This window comes from Nelumbo lutea, chromosome 2, assembly GCF_056320005.1.
Source record: "Nelumbo lutea isolate HS-2025 chromosome 2, American lotus-T2T, whole genome shotgun sequence".
NCBI lineage: Eukaryota > Viridiplantae > Streptophyta > Magnoliopsida > Proteales > Nelumbonaceae > Nelumbo > Nelumbo lutea.
This window is the reverse complement of record NC_142685.1, coordinates 360,916-382,696: the sequence shown is the minus strand read 5'-3', so window position 1 is coordinate 382,696 and position 21,781 is coordinate 360,916. Positions and strand designations below refer to the sequence as shown.

Below are 21,781 nucleotides of genomic sequence, written 5' to 3'. Positions count from 1 at the left end.
TGCAGCTGGTCTTGCACCCAGTTTTCCAGTTTCATTCAATAAATCAAGAACATATTTCCTTTGGGAAATAAGGATCCCATCCTTGGATCTGGCAACTTCTATGCCAAGGAAGTATCTCAACTCCCCCAGATCCTTAATTTCAAATTCTGTACGGAGGAAAGACTTAAGTGCCAGAATGCCTGAGGCATCATCACCAGTCACTATAATGTCATCAACATACACAATGAGATACACTGCCAAATATCTACTTTTCTTCACAAACAGAGTATGATCCGACTGTGTCTGAACATAGCCGAATTTAACAAGTGCAGCTCTAAATCTCTCAAACCAGGCTCTAGGAGATTGTTTGAGACCATAAAGAGATTTCTTCAATCTGCATACCTTTCCTTGCATATCTTTCCCATACATCCCTGGGGAAAGGCACATGTAGACTTCCTCATTGTAAGTCACCAATCAAAGTGAACTGCCAGAGATAAAAGAACCCTCACAGATGTCATCTTGGCAACATGGGCAAAAGTCTCCAGGTAGTCAATCCCATATGTCTGTGTATACCCTTTTGCAACAAGCCTAGCCTTGTATCTCTCAATAGTTCCATCAGCTCTGTATTTAATGGTGAAAACCCACTTGCACCCAACCGGATCCTTCCCTTCAGGCAAATCCACCACCTCCCAAGTACCATTTGCATGTAGAGCATCCATTTCGGTTTTCATGGCATCTCTCAATTCTGGAATCCCAAGAGCTTCTGAGACAGACCTAGGAATGGGGTTAGAAGCAACAGAAGAGAGATAGGCAAAGTATGAAGGAGAAAGCAGGTCATAAGAAAGGTGTTTGGAAATGCAGTGTGTAGTACACTTCCGCTTCCCTTTCCTAACAGCAATGGGGGACATCAAGGTCTGGAAAAGATGATTCCAAAGGAGTTGAAGCAGTACCTGTTATTTCATCTGTGATTGGGAATGTATGAGCTTCATCTGTTGTAAGGGAAACCACTTGCTCATTCCTGGATCTCTGCCTTTGATACACTTTGGGATTATGGATAGGGCGAGGGGGTAAAGAAATAGGGTCCCCTGGACAAGAGGTATGAAGTGACTGATCCTCCCTTGACTCATTTGGTGAGGATACAGGCTTGTCAAGAGACACAACTGGGACAGGAAGAGGAAGAGCAAAAACTTGTGACAGACTCTCCCCCTGTGGACAAAGTCCATCCTGAGAGGAACTATAAAAAGGAAAAAGTTCATTAAGGGTAACATCCATAGAGACATGTCGGGTGCCAGTCTTTGGATCAAAATAGCAATATCACTTTTGTGTGGGGGATTAACCAAGGAAGATACATTTGTGGGCTTTCGGTTCAAACTTGTGTCTTTGCACACTTGGAATGTGAACATAGCAGGTACAACCAAGCACACGAAGAGGAATTGGGAAGGGATCCTTGTCTGGATGAAGAAGACTGAAGGGGGATTTAAACCCTAGAACCCTGGATGGCATGCGGTTTATGAGATAGGTAGCAGTAAGTACAGCATCACCCCAAAATCTTGTGGGAACATGTGACGCAAACAAAAGGCTCATTGCAACTTCACAATATGTCTATTTTTTCTCTTAGCAACTCCATTTTGTTCAGGAGTTCTAACACAGGAGCTTTGATGAATAACCCCCATGTCTGAAAGATACAAGGATAAACTCTTCTCAAAGTACTCTTTTGCATTGTCAGATATGAAAACTTTAATTCTAGTACCAAATTGAGTTAGAACAAGCTCATGAAATTGCCTCACAAGTCTTGGGACTTCATCCCGGGATTTCATTAAGTATATCCATGTGAATCTAGAGAAGTCATCAATGAACAAGATAAAATATCTGTAACCCCCCATAGAGGATAAATGGTATGGCCCCCATACATCAGAGTGCACAATATGAAAAAGAAAAGATGATCTTTTATTGCTCACATGGTAATTTTTTCTACAATACTTTGACAACTGACAGGACTCGCAATTGAGACTGGACACACTGACTTTCTTAAACAGTTTTGGAAACAAATGGCTTAAAGCAGAAAAAGGTAAATGACCCAACTGACAATAACTCAGCATAATTTGACTAACAGACTCTGAAAAAGTAGAACCAAAAGCAACATTCTTGGGATGATCAAAGCATTGGCCAGGGGTGTCGAGCAAGTATATTCCATTCACTTCATGGCCACTCCCAATCACCTTCTGAGACTTCAGGTCTTGAAACACACAGTGAGAAGGGAAAAAGGTTATACAACAATTTAATGATTTGGTCAGGCTACTTATAGATAACAAATTGGTATTTAATTTAGGCACATGAAGAGTGGAAGGTAAGAGTAAGGAGTCTGTAGCCTTGACAGTTCCCTTGCCAGAAATAGGGGCAAGAGAACCACCAGTTAAGGTGATTTTGTCACGGCCAGGAAGTAAATCATATGAAACAAATAAAGTGGAAAGGTTGGTCATGTGATCAGAAGCACCTAAGTCTATGATCCAAGGGTTTTGTGTTTACCTGAGGTGGATGCATGGTTAGCGGAAGCCCGTATACCTGAGTGAGCAAAGGCAATGGTGGGTGAACTTCCAGAAGGGATGGATGATGAAGATGCACCTTCAAGCTGACTGATCATCTTTCCAAACTTCTCATATTCAGCTTTCATGGCTGCCAACTGTGCACTGGTAGATTCAACCTCTGTATCTGTGCCTGTGGCTGCATGTGCACTTCCTGTCTTTCTACTATCATTCTTCTTCTGGAATCTGATAGGTACAAGATTTGGATGCAACTTCCAACACTTGTCCTTTGAATGTTTCGGCTTCTTACAATATTCACACACCATAGTTTGATTTGCAGGTGGTGCGAACAGTCCATAGTTTGATTTGTGATTGTTTGAAATCAAAATTATTAATTTCAGATCTTTCATGAATTAATTCTTGAATTGAAAATCAGTTTTGGATCCTCTCGGACTAGATTGGACCAAAACTGTTTGGACCGAATCTGGGGTTTGATAGGGACTGTTTTTCAGTCTGTATTTCTCACACTTGCTGTTCCAAATCTGATGTTCAATTACAGGGATTAATTCAGCCCACCTGTAAAGCCCAGTTTTAAAGGGTTAAAATTGCAAAAGGCCCATTACTGTGAGATAAGCTGTATGGGCCGAACTGCTATCTGCGATTCAGCCCATACACCTAGTAGACATTAATTGTTAATGACTTGGTTTTTAAATGGGATATTCAATGGGCTTTACAACAGTTAATTGATTGGATCAATTCCTCCTTTACATGTGATGTTTGGATGTTTGATGTGCTGCGACCATGGGCCATAAGTACTTGGCCCATGAAGACTCGTTAGTGGCTCTTGCGCACACCATGGCTGAATGCACATCATTGCCATGGTGTCCTTCAAGGTCATTGGATGACCCCTCTTTGCTTGGTGGGCCCCACAACCCTGAAAAGGGATGCGTACGGAACCCCTAGCCGATTAAGGCCCACCTGAAATCTGACTTTATGAAAGTCAGTGGGAGCCACTCTGGTTTGACCTAAATTAAAACTATGGCGTATTTTTGTTCCCTCTAGCAAATATGAATGCATGTGATAGGGAGACCCATATGATGGACTCTCTAAAGGCCTTCCGTCATTAGCACAATGATGGGTCCTTCAGAAATGAGGAAACGCACCATAAAATTGGGCTATCCATTTGCTATTGGATCTATTAGAGTGTTTCATAAGATGATAGGGGCGTCATAGACCGATGTGGGAGGGGCTTCACCAGAAAATGGGAACTCTCTCACGGTACCTTGGCGTAACCTGAATATGATGGGTGTGCACTCACTGGACAGAAAGGTTTACCTGAAAACGGCTCTAAACCTTGTTTGACAGAGGCCAAAAGGAAACTCATTTGATGAGCGGATATGATCCGTCACAGAAAGGTGGTGGGGTTATGCAGCTGAAACAGTTGGCTTCACGCACCCCATGTGATTTCCCACATTTCCAGAGACATTTCGTCGTCTCCGTCACTGAGAAAGGAGGGAAATCTCAGAGATGAACAAATGGGAATGGAACATAGATTAAAAGCCATATCTATGTAGGTAACATGAATCAAACTAAGGTTGTGGACTAATGATTTTTGCTATTTTATCAGAAAATGGCAAACGGTCAATTTGCAAAGCTTCTAGACGATAACAAGCTTAAGGGCCCAAACTATGCCGACTGGTACAGAAATCTTATGCTGGTCCTAACTTCCGAAAAGTTAGACAAGGTGGTGAAAAATCCTGCCCCGCAACGTCTGGGTGATAGGGCTTCTGAGGCCCGTAAGAGGGACTACCAAGAGTGGGAGGATAAGAACTCCCTAGTCCGCTGCTTTGTTGTTGCCTCATTAGACAACTCAATACAGAGGCAGTTCGATCAGATCGAACTAGCCAAGGACATATTGGACAGTCTAAGAACAATGTATGAAGAGCAGAACCGTTCTACTCGACAGAAGGTCCTGAAATTGTTCATGACCGAGCAGATGACCAAAGGGCAGAAAGTTCATGACCATTGTCTTTGGATGATGTGATACATTAACGAACTTGAAGCTCTTGGATCCAGGCTAGATCTTGGCACGCAAGTGGATGCCATCCTCAATTCTTTGCCCTCTTCCTTCAATGCGTTCACAATGAACTACAATATGAATAAACTGAATGTCAGCGTCCAGGAACTCAGCAATATGTTGTAGAGAGCCGAGGATCTACTCAAGAAGGATGAGCTTGTGGTTATGCTTGTTGAAACTAACAAATCGGGCAAGAAAAAGAGAAAGGCAAAGAAACCCCAGAAGAAAACTACCAAACCTAAGAAGCAGAAGAAGAACAAGGCATCTGATGTCTGTCACTTCTGCAAGCAGACCGGCCACTGGAAGAGGAATTGTCCTGCCTACCTGGAATCCAAGAAAGGTAACATCGAAACTTGTGTCATAGAAACTAACATGTTAGTTACTTCTGTGTCCTGGTGTGTTGACTCCGGGGCTTCAACTCATGCGTGTAACTCACTGCAGGGGTTCAAAGTTAGCAGAAGGTTGAGTGAAGGTGAGGTGACACTATTCTTGGGAACAACTGCAAGTATTGCAGCGGCGGCAATAGGAACCGTAGAATTAGTTTTTAAAGAAGAAATAGTTGTACTTAAAGATTGTCTTTATGTACAGAACTTGAGAAGAAATTTAATTTTTGTTTCTAAACTGTGTGCTGATGGATATACTGTTTATTTTAGTAATATGATTACTGTTAAACGGAATAATAAATTCATCGCATGCGGGGAACTAGAGAACGGTCTCTATGTTCTACATCCTTCTCTGGAAACTAACTTAATCGAAACTACGTCGGTCGAAAATCCCAAGAAAAGGAATCGTGATACAGTAAGTCCCACGTGCTTCTGGCATTACCGACTTGGCCATATCGGTATTGGCCGAATCACAAGGCTGGTAAAGGATGGTCCTTTGGATTTTCTAACCGTAGAAAATCTTCCCACTTGTGAACCTTGCCTTCAAGGTAAGATGTCTAAGCGGCCATTTGATGGTAAGCTTGAAAGATCTGAAGGCACACTTGACCTGATACATACTGATGTATGTGGTCCCCTGAGTGTTAGGACACGGAATCAACACGTGTACTTCATCACCTTTACAGATGATTTTTCACGATATGGTTACGTGTACCTAATGAGACATAAGTCTGAATCATTTGAAAAGTTCAAAGAGTTCAGACAGGAAGTCGAGAAACAGTTAGGGAGAGAAATTAAGGCATTTCGATCAGATCGAGGTGGCGAGTATCTCTCTGACGAATTCAGGGACTACTTAAAGGCCAATGGAATAGTGTCACAATTAGCTCCTCCTGCTACACCTCAACTCAACGGTGTTTCAGAGGAGGAATAGGACCTTGTTGGACATGGTCCGGTCGCTTCTCGTACGCTCACAATTACCCACATCCTTTTGGGGACATGCATTAGAGATTGCTATCTACGTGCTGAATCGGGTTCCAACCAAATCAGTTCCGAAAACTCCATATGAACTTTGGACCGGAAGGAAGCCAAGTGTAAGACACTTGAAGATTTGGGGTTGTCCTGCACACGTTAAAAGAACAAGTGCGGACAAGTTGGAATGTAAAACCAGCCGTTGCCTGTTTATAGGCTACCCAAAGGATTCGGTGGGTTATCTATTCTATGACCCGAGTGAGCAGAAAGTGTTCTGCAGTCGAAACGCCCAATTCTTAGAATCCGATTACATCCTGGACACCCATCGTCAGGAAATAGTTCTTGATGAGGAGAGCTCAGGAGCAGTGGGAGATGTCCCACAAATTCCAGGTAATGACCAACCTAGAAGAACCACCCGGGTATCCAGACCACCAGTCCGATATGGTTATGACCAGGATAGTTACCTGGTGGAAACCTTGACTAGTGAAGAGGATCCCGTGACTTACGCGGAAGCTATGTTGGACATAGACTCCCAGAAGTGGGTGGAGGCCATGAGAGATGAAATGGACTCAATGGAGACCAATGGAGTCTGGACTCTAGTGGATCCACCCTCCGGGGTAAGAGCAATTGGTTGCAAATGGATCTACAAGAGGAAGAAGGGCCCTGATGGCAGGATTGAGACTTTTAAAGCTCGTTTGGTGGCGAAAGGGTATACTCAGAAAGAAGGCATCGGCTATGAGGAAACCTTTTCGCCCGTGGCCATGCTTAAATCCATTAGGATCCTGCTAGCTATAGCAGCGTACCATGACTACGAGATTTGGCAAATAGATGTCAAAACCGCGTTCCTGAATGGAGATCTTAGTGAAGATATCTACATGCAGCAGCCGCAAGGCTTCATTGCTGCTGGTCAGGAACACATGGTATGTAAACTTAATATATCCATATATGGACTTAAGCAGGCTTCTAGGAGTTGGAACATCCGTTTTGATTTTGCAGTCAAAACGTTTGACTTTGAGCAGAATCCGGATGAGCCCTGTGTTTACAGGAAGTCCAGTGGGGATAAGATCACCTTTTTTGGTGTTGTACATGGATGATATCCTACTCATTGGGAATGATGTAGGAATGTTGACTTCGGTCAAGGTATGGCTATCACAGCAGTTCTCCATGAAAGATATTGGAGAAGCTTCATACATACTGGGTCTTCGACTCTATAGAGATAGATCGAAGCGGATAATTGGATTATCCCAGGCTGCTTATATTGACAAAATTGTCAAGAGGTACAGCATGGAGAACTCCAAGAAAGGAAACGTTCCTTTCAGGCACGGAGTCACTCTCTCCAAGAAGATGTCTCCCAAGACTTCTGAGGAGATTGAGAGCATGAGAGACGTTCCCTATGCCTTAGTCGTAGGGAGCATCATGTATGCCATGCTGTGCACTCGCCCTGACATTGCTCAGGTGGTGAGTGTGGTAAGCAGATTCCAGGCAAACCCAGGGTAGGAGCATTGGACTGCTGTGAAGAACATACTCAAATACCTTCGAAGGACAAAAGAGTTTTGTCTGGTATTCGATGGTAGTTCACTACAAGTTCTAGGGTATACCGATGCCGATTTCCAATCGGATCCAGATGATAGAAAGTCTACATCTGGGTATGTTTTTACGATAGGATCGTGTGTTGTTTGCTGGAAAAGCAGCAAACAGGGGTCCACTGCAGATTTCACAACCGAGGCCAAGTACATTGCCGCAAGTGAAGCTGCCAAGGAAGCCGCGTGGATGAAGAAGTTCATACACGAATTGGGAGCGATTCCATCCAGCACATCACCCATCCCGTTGTTGTGTGACAACAATGGAGCGATCGCCCAGGCTAAAGAGCCTCGGGCTCACTCGAAGTCAAAGCACATCGAGAGAAAGTACCATGTATTGCGGGAGATTGTTGGTAGAGGGGACGTCCTGATTCAAAAGGTAGCATCAGCGGATAATGTGGCAGACCCATTGACTAAGCCACTGACACAGAAGGTGTTTGAGAAACACGTGGAAAGTATGGGACTCCGGCTTGTACCAGATTGGACCTATGTGCACGTGGGAGCTGTTAGACAGTTTTTGTATGCCCTTAGCTTCAATCTGATTTGATGTACTTTTGTTATTTAGTGGAAATAAATAACGTGCATGTTTGATTCATGTTGTTTGGTTTAATTCAGTGTAAAACCCTAAAACTGGACATTTATAGAGACTCGTGTTAGTTTTAAATGTTCACAGCTGTTGGATAAGTCTGGGGAGATTTATCCTGCCAAGGCTGATACTGGTGTGCCACCAAGTGTTGGGATGGCCTGTCTCAGCCACCAGGGTAAGACCCGAGGCACATGCAGTATGGGATTACTTGAATCCTTGAACCGGACCAGATTTGCAGTATTGCCCTGGACCTTGGAGATAGATGGGAAAAACTGGAAAGTTACACCTGACCCCTAGACTCGATTATGACACTTCACTAGGTGTTGGATCAGGCTGCCTTTGATATGCCAATCAGTGAGATCCTTAGCGGGGATCAAAACCTGGGTATGTTGGGGCAGTTTGAGAATTCATCTGAGTGGGTGATCATAGTGACAGAATCAGCCACTTTGTCGGAGAAAGGGTAATGATCGGGAATGCACTCTCTCTGATGGAAACCAAACTGCCGGCAGTTGATTTCAATCGTTGGAATTTTGTTTTGCAAAATTAATATATTTATATATATATGTACGGTTTCAAATTGTTTGCAAATGGTTTTAATTCCTGGGATCCATGTGAGAAGGAGAGTGCGGCACTGTTCCTTGCAGCCGAGGGAGAGGTCCTCTCTTGTCGGGTAGTGCTTGATCATTAAGGGCTAAGAGGTTAAGTGTAAGACCATTGAGGATAATACCTGATGGGCTAATCTTGCACCTGCCCACAGTCCCTGGGTTTTTATAAGATGGCTTGGCCCAGGGACCACTTAATGCAAGTGTTGGGCCCATAGGGTCCATATGATGGACTCAAGGGGTTCATTGAATTTTTCAGTGTATTCGGCTGGGCCTTGTATTAAAGGCTGGGCCGAACCCATGTGGCTGGTGTGTAGATCAATGCTTGGGTCCCACACCATACAAAGAAGCCCAACTGGGCAGCAGATTGGAAAATAATTAGACACTGAACACTTAATGGGCCAGAAGCCCATTTCGAGGTGGGCTGATATGATCACCCATCCTTGGGGCGAATCTGAGATTAATGTTAGTAAAAGGATTGGGCCTTTAGCCTTATCCACTCTTGGAGACCAAATTCAAATTAGATTTGAATCTGGTAACCTCCTGATAAGATCAGGAGTAAGCTAACTTTATCTGCAGATAGGATTAAGATTATCCCCTATCCAAATACTGATTTGGATTGGGATAACTCCTAATTAGGAGGTTTCTTAATCAAGAAGAAAGGAGGAGAAACCCTAACCAAGAAGGAAAGAAATACAACAGATTTCGAATCAAGAAAAATCGCAAGAAAGGTTCCTGCGAATTGAGATCAGATCTCATACTCCAAAAAAAAAAAAGGCAGTTCAGCCTTTTCGCCTTTAGAGTTCTCCTCCTGCCGCCGACATCTCCTTTGCAAGATTGGATCTTTGCAGAAAGGAAAGTAAAGAAATCTATTCTTGACATCAGTTTTGCAAGAAAGACTGAAATAGATTCAGTGTTTAGTGCTTCCAGAGGATACTTGCGAAGGATCCAGTGTGTAGGACGCACCCTGCTGGTTCTGTTCCATCCACAGCTGTGTCATCTTCAGCAGGAACGGATCTTGGAGCATTCTTTGGGCGTGAACACCAACTTTGGGAGATAGTGCTTCTCCGGATCAAGTATATTCCTCCCATTTGTCTTTTGGTACAGATCTGGTTTGATTATGGTTCAAGTAGGATCCTTGAATATTGTATTCTAAATTTAGGGAATATGATTCCCAGTTGGGAGAAGGTAGGAAAATTTTTGAAATTCGCCCACCCATTCCGCAACTTTTATGGCATCCATTAGATGGATCCTACTATTCTTTCACTTTCCTCCATGGTCGTGATTCAACTTTTCGGCATATCTAAATGTGAGCTCTGATACCAACTTGTTGGGTTACTGCCCAACTCGAGTGTTTTTCAAGGGAAACATTTTCTTGGTTGGAACCCGGTTCAGCATGTAGATCGCAATCTCTGATGCGTGTCCCCAAAAGGAGATGGGTAACTCTAAGTGGACGAGGAGTGATCCGACCATATCTAATAAGGTCCAATTTTTTCTCTCTGATACACTATTTAATTGTGGTGTAGCAAGAGGAGCAGTTGTGATATTCACCTCCTCGATCTGATTGAAGGGTTTTGATTTGTCTCCCTGGCTTAAGTTTTCATGTGATCTCTTAACTAATCATATTAGTAGCAGTGTTTTAAAACGCAAAGGCGTGACGCGAGGCATTCCACTACCTAGAGGCGTGAGGCGTAATCCTCCCGAACACAAGGAGGTGGGTTATGAGGAGGATAAAAAGGAAGGGGGATCTCATTTTTTCTTTATTTTTAATAAAAATCTTTTATATTAAGAAGACTTGCCGAAGTGGAGCAAGACCCCCCCTAACTCAAAAATACAAATTGGGCTGCATCGAAAAGGGGGCGGGGGGGTCTGGGGGGCTTCGCCCCCCAGCTGAAGGGACAGGGTGCAAACCATTTTCTTTTCCCTTATCTTTTCTTCCCTTCCCTTACTTTTCCTTTATTTCCTTTTTTCTTTTTTTCTTCTCTTTCCTTTCCTTTTCTTTCCCTTTCTTTTCTTTTCCTTTCCTTTCCTTTTCCTTCCCTTTCTTTTCCTTTCCTTTCCTTTCCTTTCCTTTTTTTCTTCTTTCTTTTTTTTTTTCTATATTTTCATATCAGATGTGCATGAGGTTTAAGAAGCGTATGCCTCTAGCACGCCTCATGAGAAAAGCGCAAAAGGCGTATGCCCGTTGCATTTGAGGTGTACGCCTCAGAGGTGTCAGCGCCTTTGGCATACGCTTCAGGGCGTTTTGGGAGCGCCTCACACGCCTTTTAAAACACTGATATTTAGTAATGGGCCTTTTAAAACATCGATTTGGGCTTGATTATTGTATGGCGTGGGACCCATGAAGGTCTCACACAAGCCCATAAGGGTTCGGCCCCACCTCTGGAAGTGGCCAAATTGACTGCTCAGGAGCAGTGAACTTCCCAATCAGCTTGGGCTCAATTTGGGGCCTTGGAGCCCAACATTTACACATAAATGATCATTGGATTCAACCACCCTATGAAGACCCAAGGATAATGGACTTATGTAAGATAAAGCCCATCAGGTATTCAGCCCTGTAATGGTCTTTTATTACCTAACCTCACGGTCCATAATCATCAAAACACTGCCTATAGGGAATGACCTCTTCCCTAACTATAAAATGCAGTGCTGCACTCTCTTCTTAGATGGATCCCGAGATTAAAACCTTTTGCAAAATTTTTTTATAAAATAGTAATATAACATATAAATGCATTTCGCAAATCAGATTTCAAATACAATTGAAATCCACTACCGACAGTTTAGGTTTCCATCAAAGAGAGTGTAAACCTTGATATTCACTTTGTCTGACAAAGGGGCCGATTCCATCACTATGATTGCCCACTCAGGTAATTTCCGAAACTGTCTCAACATACTTAGGTATTTGACCCATGATGGATCTCACCAGTTGGCATATCAAAGACAATTTTAGTCCAAAACCTAGTGCAATATCATAATCAAGTCTAGGGTTAAGTGTAACTTTTCAATTTTGCCCATCTATTGATGTGGACGTGTATTGGGAGCAGTAGCAGCAATGATCCGGTGTTCTCATCCTATCCAATTCGGCAGCAACAGTCTTATCCATTCAACAGATTAGATTAGACTATCTTGTTATCTTATCTTATTAAGTTAGTAGATTATCTTATCTTATCTTATTAGATTAGGATTAAGAGAGACTTATCTTATCTTATCAATCTTATCTTATCAAGATAGAGTTGGATGTCTCCCTATTCAGCAAGGAGTCTCCCTAAGAGTAGGACTCTTGTAATCTCCTATTTAAGGAGCCACTATTATTGAATAAAGGCATCTAGAATTTCAGTCAAAGAGAAGAGTAAAGGAGAGTTAGGGTGATCTCTTGGACAAATCACCCCTTAGGTCGCCACGATAGGGTCAGCACGCAAAGGGAGGGGCAAGGGGAAACTAGAGGTTCTCCCCATGGACCGACCCGTGACAAGATCCTATGCCTGGGCCCATAACATTTTGGTATCAGAGCCAAACATCATGGGCGATATGGAGCAGCTGTCATCCAGGGTCCACGAATTGGAGCACCGGCTGGTGGAGAACCACGCAAAAATACGAGAAGTCAAGGATGATGTTCAGGAGCTTCGTCGCTTGCTAGAGTCATATTTCTCCAACAGGGAGAGGAGCCCCGAAGGGACGGCAACCACCAACAGCCGCCGACCAGATTTGGCGGAATTAGCCGGCGAACGACAAATCATCGCCCTAGCAGCAACAATCATTCCCAAGTATAGTAGGCTGGAGTTCCCTTCGTACTGCGGCAGTGGAGACCCACTGGGGTGGCTATACCGTTGTGAACAATTCTTTCGCAATCAGCGTACGGAGGAAAGAGATAAGGTCAGTCTGGCCGCGTTCCATCTAACGGAGGAAGCACAACTCTGGTTCTACCGAGTGGAGCAGGAGGAACCAGAGCTCTGTTGGGACCAATTCAAGTCCTACTGCCTCCTCAGGTTCGGACCCCCATTGACAAGCAACCCACTAGGTGAGTTAATCAACCTCAACAAACATGCACCGTGGCTGAATACCAGCACCAATTTCAGACCCTTCTAGCCAGAGCCGCCTCGGTATGCTCAGATCAATAGGTGGATATGTTCACCACTGGATTAGTTGAGCCCCTGAGGGTAGATGTGGAGATGCAGCATCCTCCCAACCTGGTCACAGCCATGAATATAGCTCGTGCCTTCGAACGCAAGCTACAACTCAGCCGAGGAACTTTCAGTATGGGGGGGCCTTCGTCAGCATGGGCATCCTCGGAACCACTTGGAATGGCTCCATATTCAGCAGCCAGCCAAGAAAAGAAGCCACAGATGAGCAACAATTCCAGATCAGCATCCAGCGTGGGGAGTAGCGTCGTTGCACCCCCTATTAAATACTTGTCCAGGGCTGAGATGGCGGAACGCAAGGCGAGGGGACAATGTTTTAATTGTGATGAACTCTACTCAGCAGGGCACAAGTGCTAGAGACTTTTCTGCCTTCTGGTGAAACAAGAGGAAGATGAGGATGAACCCTCTTCATTGGAACCCGATCCAGGAGGACAAAGTCATTCCACCTATCCGAGATTCCTTTGACTGTGTTTCCAGACACCCATCCTGAATTCGAGCTTGAGGACAAGCTCGTAGTCCAAGAGGGGAGTAATGATGTGGACGTGTATTGGGAGCAGCAACAACAATGATCCGGTGTTCTCATCCCATCCAATTCGGCAACAACAGTCTTATCCATTCAGCATATTAGATTAGACTATCTTGTTACCTTATCTTATTAAGTTAGTAGATTAGATTATCTTATCTTATTAGATTAGGATTAAGAGAGACTTATCTTATCTTATCAGTCTTATCTTATCAAGATAGAGTTGGAGGTCTCCCTATTCAGCAAGGAGTCTCCCTAAGAGCAGGACTCTTGTAATCTCCTATTTAAGGAGCCACTATTATTGAATAAAGGCATCCAGAATTTCAGTCAAAGAGAAGAGTAAAAGAGAGTTGGGGTGATCTCTTGGACAAATCACCCCTTAGGTTGCCACGATAGGGTCAGCACGCAAAGGGAGGGGCAAGGGGAAATTAGAGGTTCTCCCCGTGGACCAACCCGTGACGAGATCCTACGCCCGGGCCCATAACATCTATCTCCAAGGTCTAGTGCATAACCGGAAATTGGTCTAGGTTCAGTGTTTCTTTCGAACACCCACTAGCTATGCTTGGGGTCTAACCCTAGTAGCTGAGACAAGTTGCTCCAATAATTCAGCAGCACACCAATGTCAACCTTGTTGGATAAACTTCCAAAGTCTATTCAATGGTTGAGAACATTCTAAACTAATACAAAGTCTCATAAGTGTCTAATTGAAGGAGTAATTCACAAAAACACATCAATTTGAACATAAAACAAAATTACACTTTATTCATTTACCGATAAATGTTTATGTACATCAATCTGATTGGAGCTAAGAGCATACATTGTCTAACACAATTTAGATCTTATAAATTTCATAACTAACCATGAGTTCTTTGTGCCTGAATAACTGTTTTCAGATTCTCTTATGCATCTTGATAGCAAATTCTATCAATTAGACCCATGTGGCCTTCTAGAATATAGTTGGACAATGAAACTATGGAAGGCCAAACATGCATGTATAGAGCTTCAGGTCCTTGTTGGGCCTTTTGTTCACCAAGGCCCTACCCTCCTTGTATGGGCTGAGTGCTATCTACTCGAGTTGTAACATGTTACAACTCTTTGAACAGATGGTTAAGACCAAAGGGCAGAATTGGGTTTTCAAAATAATAAACAGGGAAATTGATGTTGTATGCAAACAGAATGTGCGGACCACCAACGGGGAGGGATAGTATGTGTCTTGTTACATCACTTAATAAGGGTATTTAAGTCATTTCAGAAACCAGAAAGGTGGTTTGAGTATTTCTCAGAAACCACAAGAGTAGTTTAAGTATTTAACCCTGTATACAATGTTATGAGTGGTGTTACGAGGGTGTTTTTATATTTACAGTGTTATGAGTGGTGTTAGTATTTTTCTAATGGACTTTTATGATCTTATAAGACACGATCATTCTCTTTCATCTTCAATAATAAAGCCACTGCTACTAGTTTTTAGATTTCTTTTTCTGGTTTTTTCTTGTTTAGTGGTCATGAGGGTATTTTTTATAAGAGACGTTCATTTTCTTGTTGAGGGTGTTTTTATATTTACTTTTTTTGTGTTTTCTATTTATTTATTTGGAGAGATTATCTTCCCGAAAAATGCAGTGAATTGCAATCTACTTATAGGATGTTAATTCATTGTTTCTTTATATCATGAATCCTAAGACAGGATAAAAATATTTCTTTCATTCTGTTTCAGGTTATATTTTGTTAAATTTGTATAAAGACTTCATTAAGTAAATGTGAACTTCCAATAACTCAACTTTGGGGGGTTGACTTGAAGGAGTCCAATTTAGTAGGGGAGAGAAGCATCTATAGGGAGTCATTTGGTTTGTGCCTGATGACTGGTGACAGATTTAAATGAATAGGATGCCCGATATCAAAAATGTATGAGTGGAAGTAAACCGGTTCTTTTTTTGTTTGTTGACTCCAACATGTCATCTAACATGCAGGGCTACCTTGATCCAGAGTACTTATTAACCCATAAGTTGACAGATAAAAGTGATGTCTACAGCCTTGGAGTTGTATTTCTTGAGCTCTTGACAGGGATGCGACCAATATCACATGGTAAAAATATTGTTCGTGAGGTACTTCCCTATATACTTAAGACTCATCTTTCTTATTAGACATTCTTTTAATGATCATTCGTAATTTATAGTTTCTGGAGTCACCTTGCGTTTATATGAATATAAACCATTTGATTTTCGACTTGAAATTCTCCAGCTTTACTACACAGATACCTTTCTTCCTGATGATTGATCACTAGTTAACTGGTCTATAATTGAAATATAAAATTCCATTAAGAAAATATTCAGAAAGAAAAACAAAAAAGACAAGAAAATATGGCATTTCAGGGCTTAAAAATAACAATTTGTAACAGATTAGGCTTGGTTTTAAAAGATGCTGAGGCAAGGCTGTGAGCAAGGTTCAAAATATCGATACACCTTGATATGCCGAAAGGGGTTAACGATACTTTGAACCTTGCACTGTTTTTTAGTTTTTATTTATTTATTTTGAGTTTGGGCCTATTTTAATTATTAAAAGCAGAAGTTTCTTAAAATCTACATTATTAAAAGTGTGAGTGATAGTGTGGAACTTTTGTTTGACTAAAATACCCCAATTTTTTTATTTGATCTCTCTCTAATTGCAAGGATAGAAGTGTAATTTAAACAACCACTTTTTTCTTCATTGAAATCCCTCACACTAATTCCTTTACTTAAGGTATTAATTTTCAATGACATTCATTAAATATTGTTCTTGACTAGAATACCCTTGTTTTTGAATTTGGCCCCTTTCTAATTGTTGAGGGCACAAAATGTAATTTTGACTACTATATTTCTCCTCATTTAATTCCCTTGTTAAGTCTCATATTTTGGGTATTAACTCCCATTTTTTCATTGAATCCTATATGAATTAATTATATTAAAGAAAAAAATGTAACACAGAATAATTGTTTTTATTGATGATAGAAATAAAAGACAAATTTAAAACCAACTCAAAACTGGATTTATTTTCTTGTTTGGTGGCGAGTTAACAATACAATCTTTTGGGTCAAATGTATTGACGCTAGGTGTCATAATTAAATGATAATAAAAATTTAAAAAGATAAAATCATGCAAAAGTATAAAAAATACAAAAAGATATTGTATAAAACATTTAAGCAAATCTCTATTATTGTATATTCATCATATTAAACAAAAATAAGTGTAACAAGTATGAATAATTTTTATAGACAAATATAAAAATATTATAGAAAGTTCAGTAAACATATTATTTACTATCATCATCATCATCGAAGATTCTCACGTGCAAAGCATGTGCACACTTGTTAGTCTTCAAAGATATTGTGATACAGTAATCAGATTGGTAAAAAATGAAAATATAATAATAATGTTCAATTTTATACATTTTTTTAGGAAATTTCCCCGTATTTTTTGAATTTTTAATAATATGTTTGTGGTAAAAAATTTTGTAGATACATAGGTTATGAGCATAAACCAAGGTAATTGGTAAGTTTTTTATTCATTGGTTTGGTTAAAGACTAATTATTTTTACACTCATAAATTTTGTCATAATACAACACGATATAAGAATTTTTTTTTTTTTAATTTGACACGGATAAAAATAAAATTGGTCTATTACATTAAGCATCCAGTTCAGTTCCGTGTCAAGATGGCATTGAAGGGTCTAAGTACTGAATTCCCCTAGATAGAACTATACATTGGCTGTGGGTTACTTGGTTTCTATTACTTTAAGTAGGTGTATCAGTATGAAAAAGATAAGATACTATAATATTGGGCGTATCATATTGAGATTTTGAATTTTGGCCTTGAGGCATTTGCACCAAGGCAAAGTGGAGCCAAACCGCCTTCTCTCAACACCTTATTTTCACACCTCATTTGGGCGTGTTATAGTTTAATAAAACTTTAATTCTGTGGGTCAAAAAACAAACAAGACAATTTAAAAAATCTCTCAATCTTTTTTTAATCCAAAAATCACTTTTCTTTTTTATACTTAATATATGTACTTGGAATGACATATTAGGGTTTAATCCAAAAATCACTTTTCTTTTCTATACTTAATATATACTTGGAATGACATATTAGGGCCAGGTTCTGTAAAAAAAGACTTAGTAGTCGTTAGGGAGTGCTTATCCTAGTAAGTGTTTATGAGTGTTTGGTGAAAAAGCCTTTCTTTCAAATGGAAGTAATATAGGTATTTTGAAATTTACGTAGTGGGCCAAGACAGGCCAGAAACGCAATGAGCCTTCTTCAAAAAGTGCTTGATAAAAAAGACAAATCTTGAGTTTTGAAAGCCTTGTTTCCTGAAAAAGCACTTATTTTCCAAATGCATATAATTTATTGGTATGGTCCTAATCTAAATGAGCGTTTTTTCCAGTAAGTTTTTAAAAAATCAGCACTCCCAGATACACATCATGAAGAGCATGCCTACCACGGTTTGAACCTGTGCCTCTTCATTCCTCGATGTAAGGACTGAGGAATGTCTTACAACCATTCTCAGGTTCACCCATTACACGTGACAATGGGTTTTTAAATCATAAAATAAATAAAACAAAATTTCAACTCTTTATCCACTCTTACAAGAGGGGGTGTAACTTGGGCGGGTCCACCTGAGACTAACCCAATCCAACCTGAATTTTTGTATGGGGTTGGGGTTGAGTTTTTTAGGCTGCGGGCTGGGCCTGGGCCAGAAAATTTGGGCCCAAACCTAACTTGGGCTGAGGCCTCAGGTAGCCCAAGCCTACCTTAAAGAATGCATACATATGTGCCTTATATTTATATAAAAATATCTGTTTTTTAATTATGTATGTGTATATGTATTATGTATAGGTATATTTTTAAATAAAATTTCTACATATTTTCAATTAATTATACTCTTAAATTGGGTCATAAACTCCAATAAAAGATGACTACGTAAAAATATATACATGAATTCTTTTGACCTCAACCAACCCACCCAAACCCAACTAACTCAATCCAGCCCAACCCAAGTTGTGTTGGGTTAAGTTTGGTTTGGGTCTTAGTTGATAAACTTGGGCTTAACCTCAGGTTGGGCCAGGCTCGAGCCCAAAGTTTGCACCTTTAGGGTTTGGTTTAAGTTGACCTTCAATTCGACCCAACCCGCCCAAGTTGCACCCCTACTTACAATTTACAAGCCATCTGAAAAGTATGCATTTAAAAAATTTAAAAATTATTTTATATTGAAAAGTAGATTATAATATACATAGATTAAGTAAAAATATTATAAGTATAAAATAAAATTTCAAAAGCATGGGATTCATATTAAAACAAATGTGTGTGTGTGTGTGTGTGTGAGAGAGAGAGAGAGAGAGAGAGAGAAATAAGTAAATATATAAATTGATTATGAAAAATAAATTAAATCATAAAATGTAAATGTTACAAAAAAAGAAATAAAATATATAAATATGTGAATAAATTAATTACAAAGATTACTTAATTTAGGTAGAGAAAGTTATAAACAAATATAAAACAAAATACAATAAAATCTAAAAAATATAGGATTCATGTTAAAAAGAATATATATGTAATAAAAAGAAAATATATAAATTAGCTATAATGGAAATAAATATTACTCCAACATACATAAAAATATAATAAGTATATATTACTTAAATATATATGAATTTTATATTGTATTTATGTATACATAAAATTAAAAATTTACACACACACATACATACATACAAACACATACATGTATAGTTGTATACTAATGTATACATCCATATATAGAGACATAAAAATTATATATATTTTGAGACTTATGCCTGGCCTCCACCTTTAGCCTTAAGGCTGTCAACAGGTCAGGTATGGGTTGGTTCTAGGTAGAACCAGTCCCGAACCCATTATTAATTGGGACAAAAAAATTGCCCCAATTAATAGTCAAGTCCCATACCGAAAACTGTCACGATCTGATTAATAGTTGGGTCTTATCCAATAGACCCGATTATTCTGAAAACTATTTTTTATTTATTTAAATAATAGCTTAAAACGTAAGTTTTGATTACATATTCTTAATAAAAATGTAGAAAAATACTAAATTGTTTATATGTTAATAAATTAAACATTTTTAGCTAATATTATCTATCAAATTTATCATTTCAGACATGAAATTTAATAAAAATTATAATAAAATTAAGAAAACATTATATATTTAACAAAATAATCAGTTCGGAACAAGCAAGAACCAAAACTGACCTGATTATTAGTCAGGACAGAATCATGGAACCAAAACCAACATAGTCTATTTGATCTGGTTAGGGCAGTCGGGCAGAACCGACCCATTAATCCTAGGTAAAATTTTCTGATTTGTGTGTTAGACAACTTCCCATTGAAATATGGTACAATGATGGTCAATTTGGTTTAATCAACAGATGGTCCATGCATACACCACACTACATTAACATTATTCTGTCATGTCATTTACCATTTAGGAAGACAATATAAACCAAGCAGTTTAGTTGTCTTTTTTTTTTATCTTTGCATGATGGACAGATTTTCTGTCGCTTAGACATGTTCTATCATTGCAAACCGTGGGGTGGCTCAGTTGGTTAGTCAGCAGAGAGGGATTCGAATCCTGTTGCCACCAACTTTGTGGAGTGGGGGGTTATGACTGGTGTTTATTAGCTATTCAATGCACAAACTGCAAATTGCTATAAACATAGTATGAGAACGGTTATGTGAGGACTGAATCCTATTTAGATAATACATACACAATTTTTGCATCTTTCATCATCATAGAAAAGTTACATCATTCTATATTCATTGTTTGCAGGTTAATGTGGCATATCAGTCCGGTATGACGCACTCAATCTTAGACAAATGCATGGGTTCTTATCCCTCTAAATGCTTGGAAAAGTTTGTGGTTTTAGCTCTCAAATGTTGTATGGATAAGCCAGAAGCTCGGCCTTCTATGTCAGAGGTAGTCAGGAAGCTAGAAAGCATACTTCAGATGTTGTCAGAGTCTGATACGATGCTGTCAGAATGTACATATCCAAATTCTGGTATTTCGGCACCACCATCTTCACTGACATGTGTCACAAGAGACCCGAATATGTCTTCTAATGTTTCTGGCAGTGACCTTGTCAGCGGCGTCATACCCACCATCAAACCTCGCTGACATAAATGTTCTTATGTGATTGCTCCTTTTATTGGTATATATACCGTTGCTTAATTGGGAAAGTCAATCAAGTCCCCATTCTGATTAAAAATTTCAATGTCAGTAAAGAGAGAATGTATTCATATCAGAATTCGTATTCAATGAGAAAATTTTCTGAAACCGTGAATGAAGATATGCCAAGTCGTTCCTTTTTTATGGAGTCCATGTCCATCGTTCTCTTTTAACTATAAAATTTATTGAGGTCTTCCACCCCCTCGTAGACAACTCTCCATATAAAATAAACAAGGAAACTCAAAATCACACCAGATCAAGGTTTTGGGGACAATAATTCTCAACCAACTCTAGTCAATAGTCTTACTCTTATCCCAAATATGTGGGGTTAGCTGCGAATTTCTTAAAAGAATAAATAACTAAATAAGTACAGCATACACCAAATGAATAGAAACCATTACAAAATCTCCCAACACCTCAAACTGTTTTCATGGTACATTGAGTGGTTCACATGTTCACGTGAAAACGATTGGTCCAAAATGGTACCGTGGGGTCTATAGGCTTGGCTTGCTCATGGATAGGGGTGTCAATGGACCAGTTTTGGATTGAATCCAATCTGATCCAAACCTTATCAAATCGGATTTGAACGATCCATTATAATTATTCAACTGGGTCAATTCAAAATAAATTGGTTCGTATTCTTATAAGTCTGAATTAGATCTAAACCAAATTTTCAATAATCTGATCAAGGAGTCAAACCTTTGTTCAATTTGAAACCGATCAAAATTGAAATTGGTATAAAATCACTTTTAAGAAAGTATATTTACAAAAACACTTACAAAAGCATTTTTATAAAAGTAATTTTATGAAAGCACTTTTACAAAAAATACTTTTATGAAAGCATTTTTACAAAATTACTTTTATGAAATCACTTTTACAAAAGAACTTTTATGTAAGTACTTATATAAAAGCACTTTTATGAAAGAAATTTTACGAAAGCACTTTTACAAAAGTGCTTTTGTAAAAATGCTTTCGTAAGTACTTTTACAAAAGCACTTATAAAAAAATACTTTTGTAAAAACACTTCCATGGAAGTACATTTGTAAAAATACTTTTATGAAGCGCTTTCTTATCAAAGCACTTTTACAAAAGTGCTTTTTCAATGCCAAAAGGGTATATTTTTGTAATTTTCAGATTTTCAAGTTAATATATTTTTGTAATTTTTATATGTTCTGTTTTTTATATAATTTTTTATATTTC

At 39.5% G+C, this 21,781-nt stretch overlaps 1 protein-coding gene across 7 annotated transcripts in view; it reads left to right on the top strand.

Annotated features, from left to right (window-relative positions):
* The window catches only part of LOC148867968 (putative LRR receptor-like serine/threonine-protein kinase At1g06840), a 107,889-nt gene extending 87,167 nt beyond the window's left edge, over positions 1–20,722 (top strand). For all 7 annotated transcript variants that reach the window (XM_088970181.1, XM_088970177.1, XM_088970182.1 and 4 more), the window contains 2 exons: positions 15,322–15,456; positions 20,186–20,722. In XM_088970181.1, the coding sequence (XP_088826307.1) occupies positions 15,322–15,456; positions 20,186–20,530 (480 nt within the window). In that variant the 3' untranslated portion in view covers positions 20,531–20,722. The remainder of the gene's footprint in view (positions 1–15,321; positions 15,457–20,185) is intronic.
* The last annotated feature ends 1,059 nt before the right edge of the window (positions 20,723–21,781 follow it).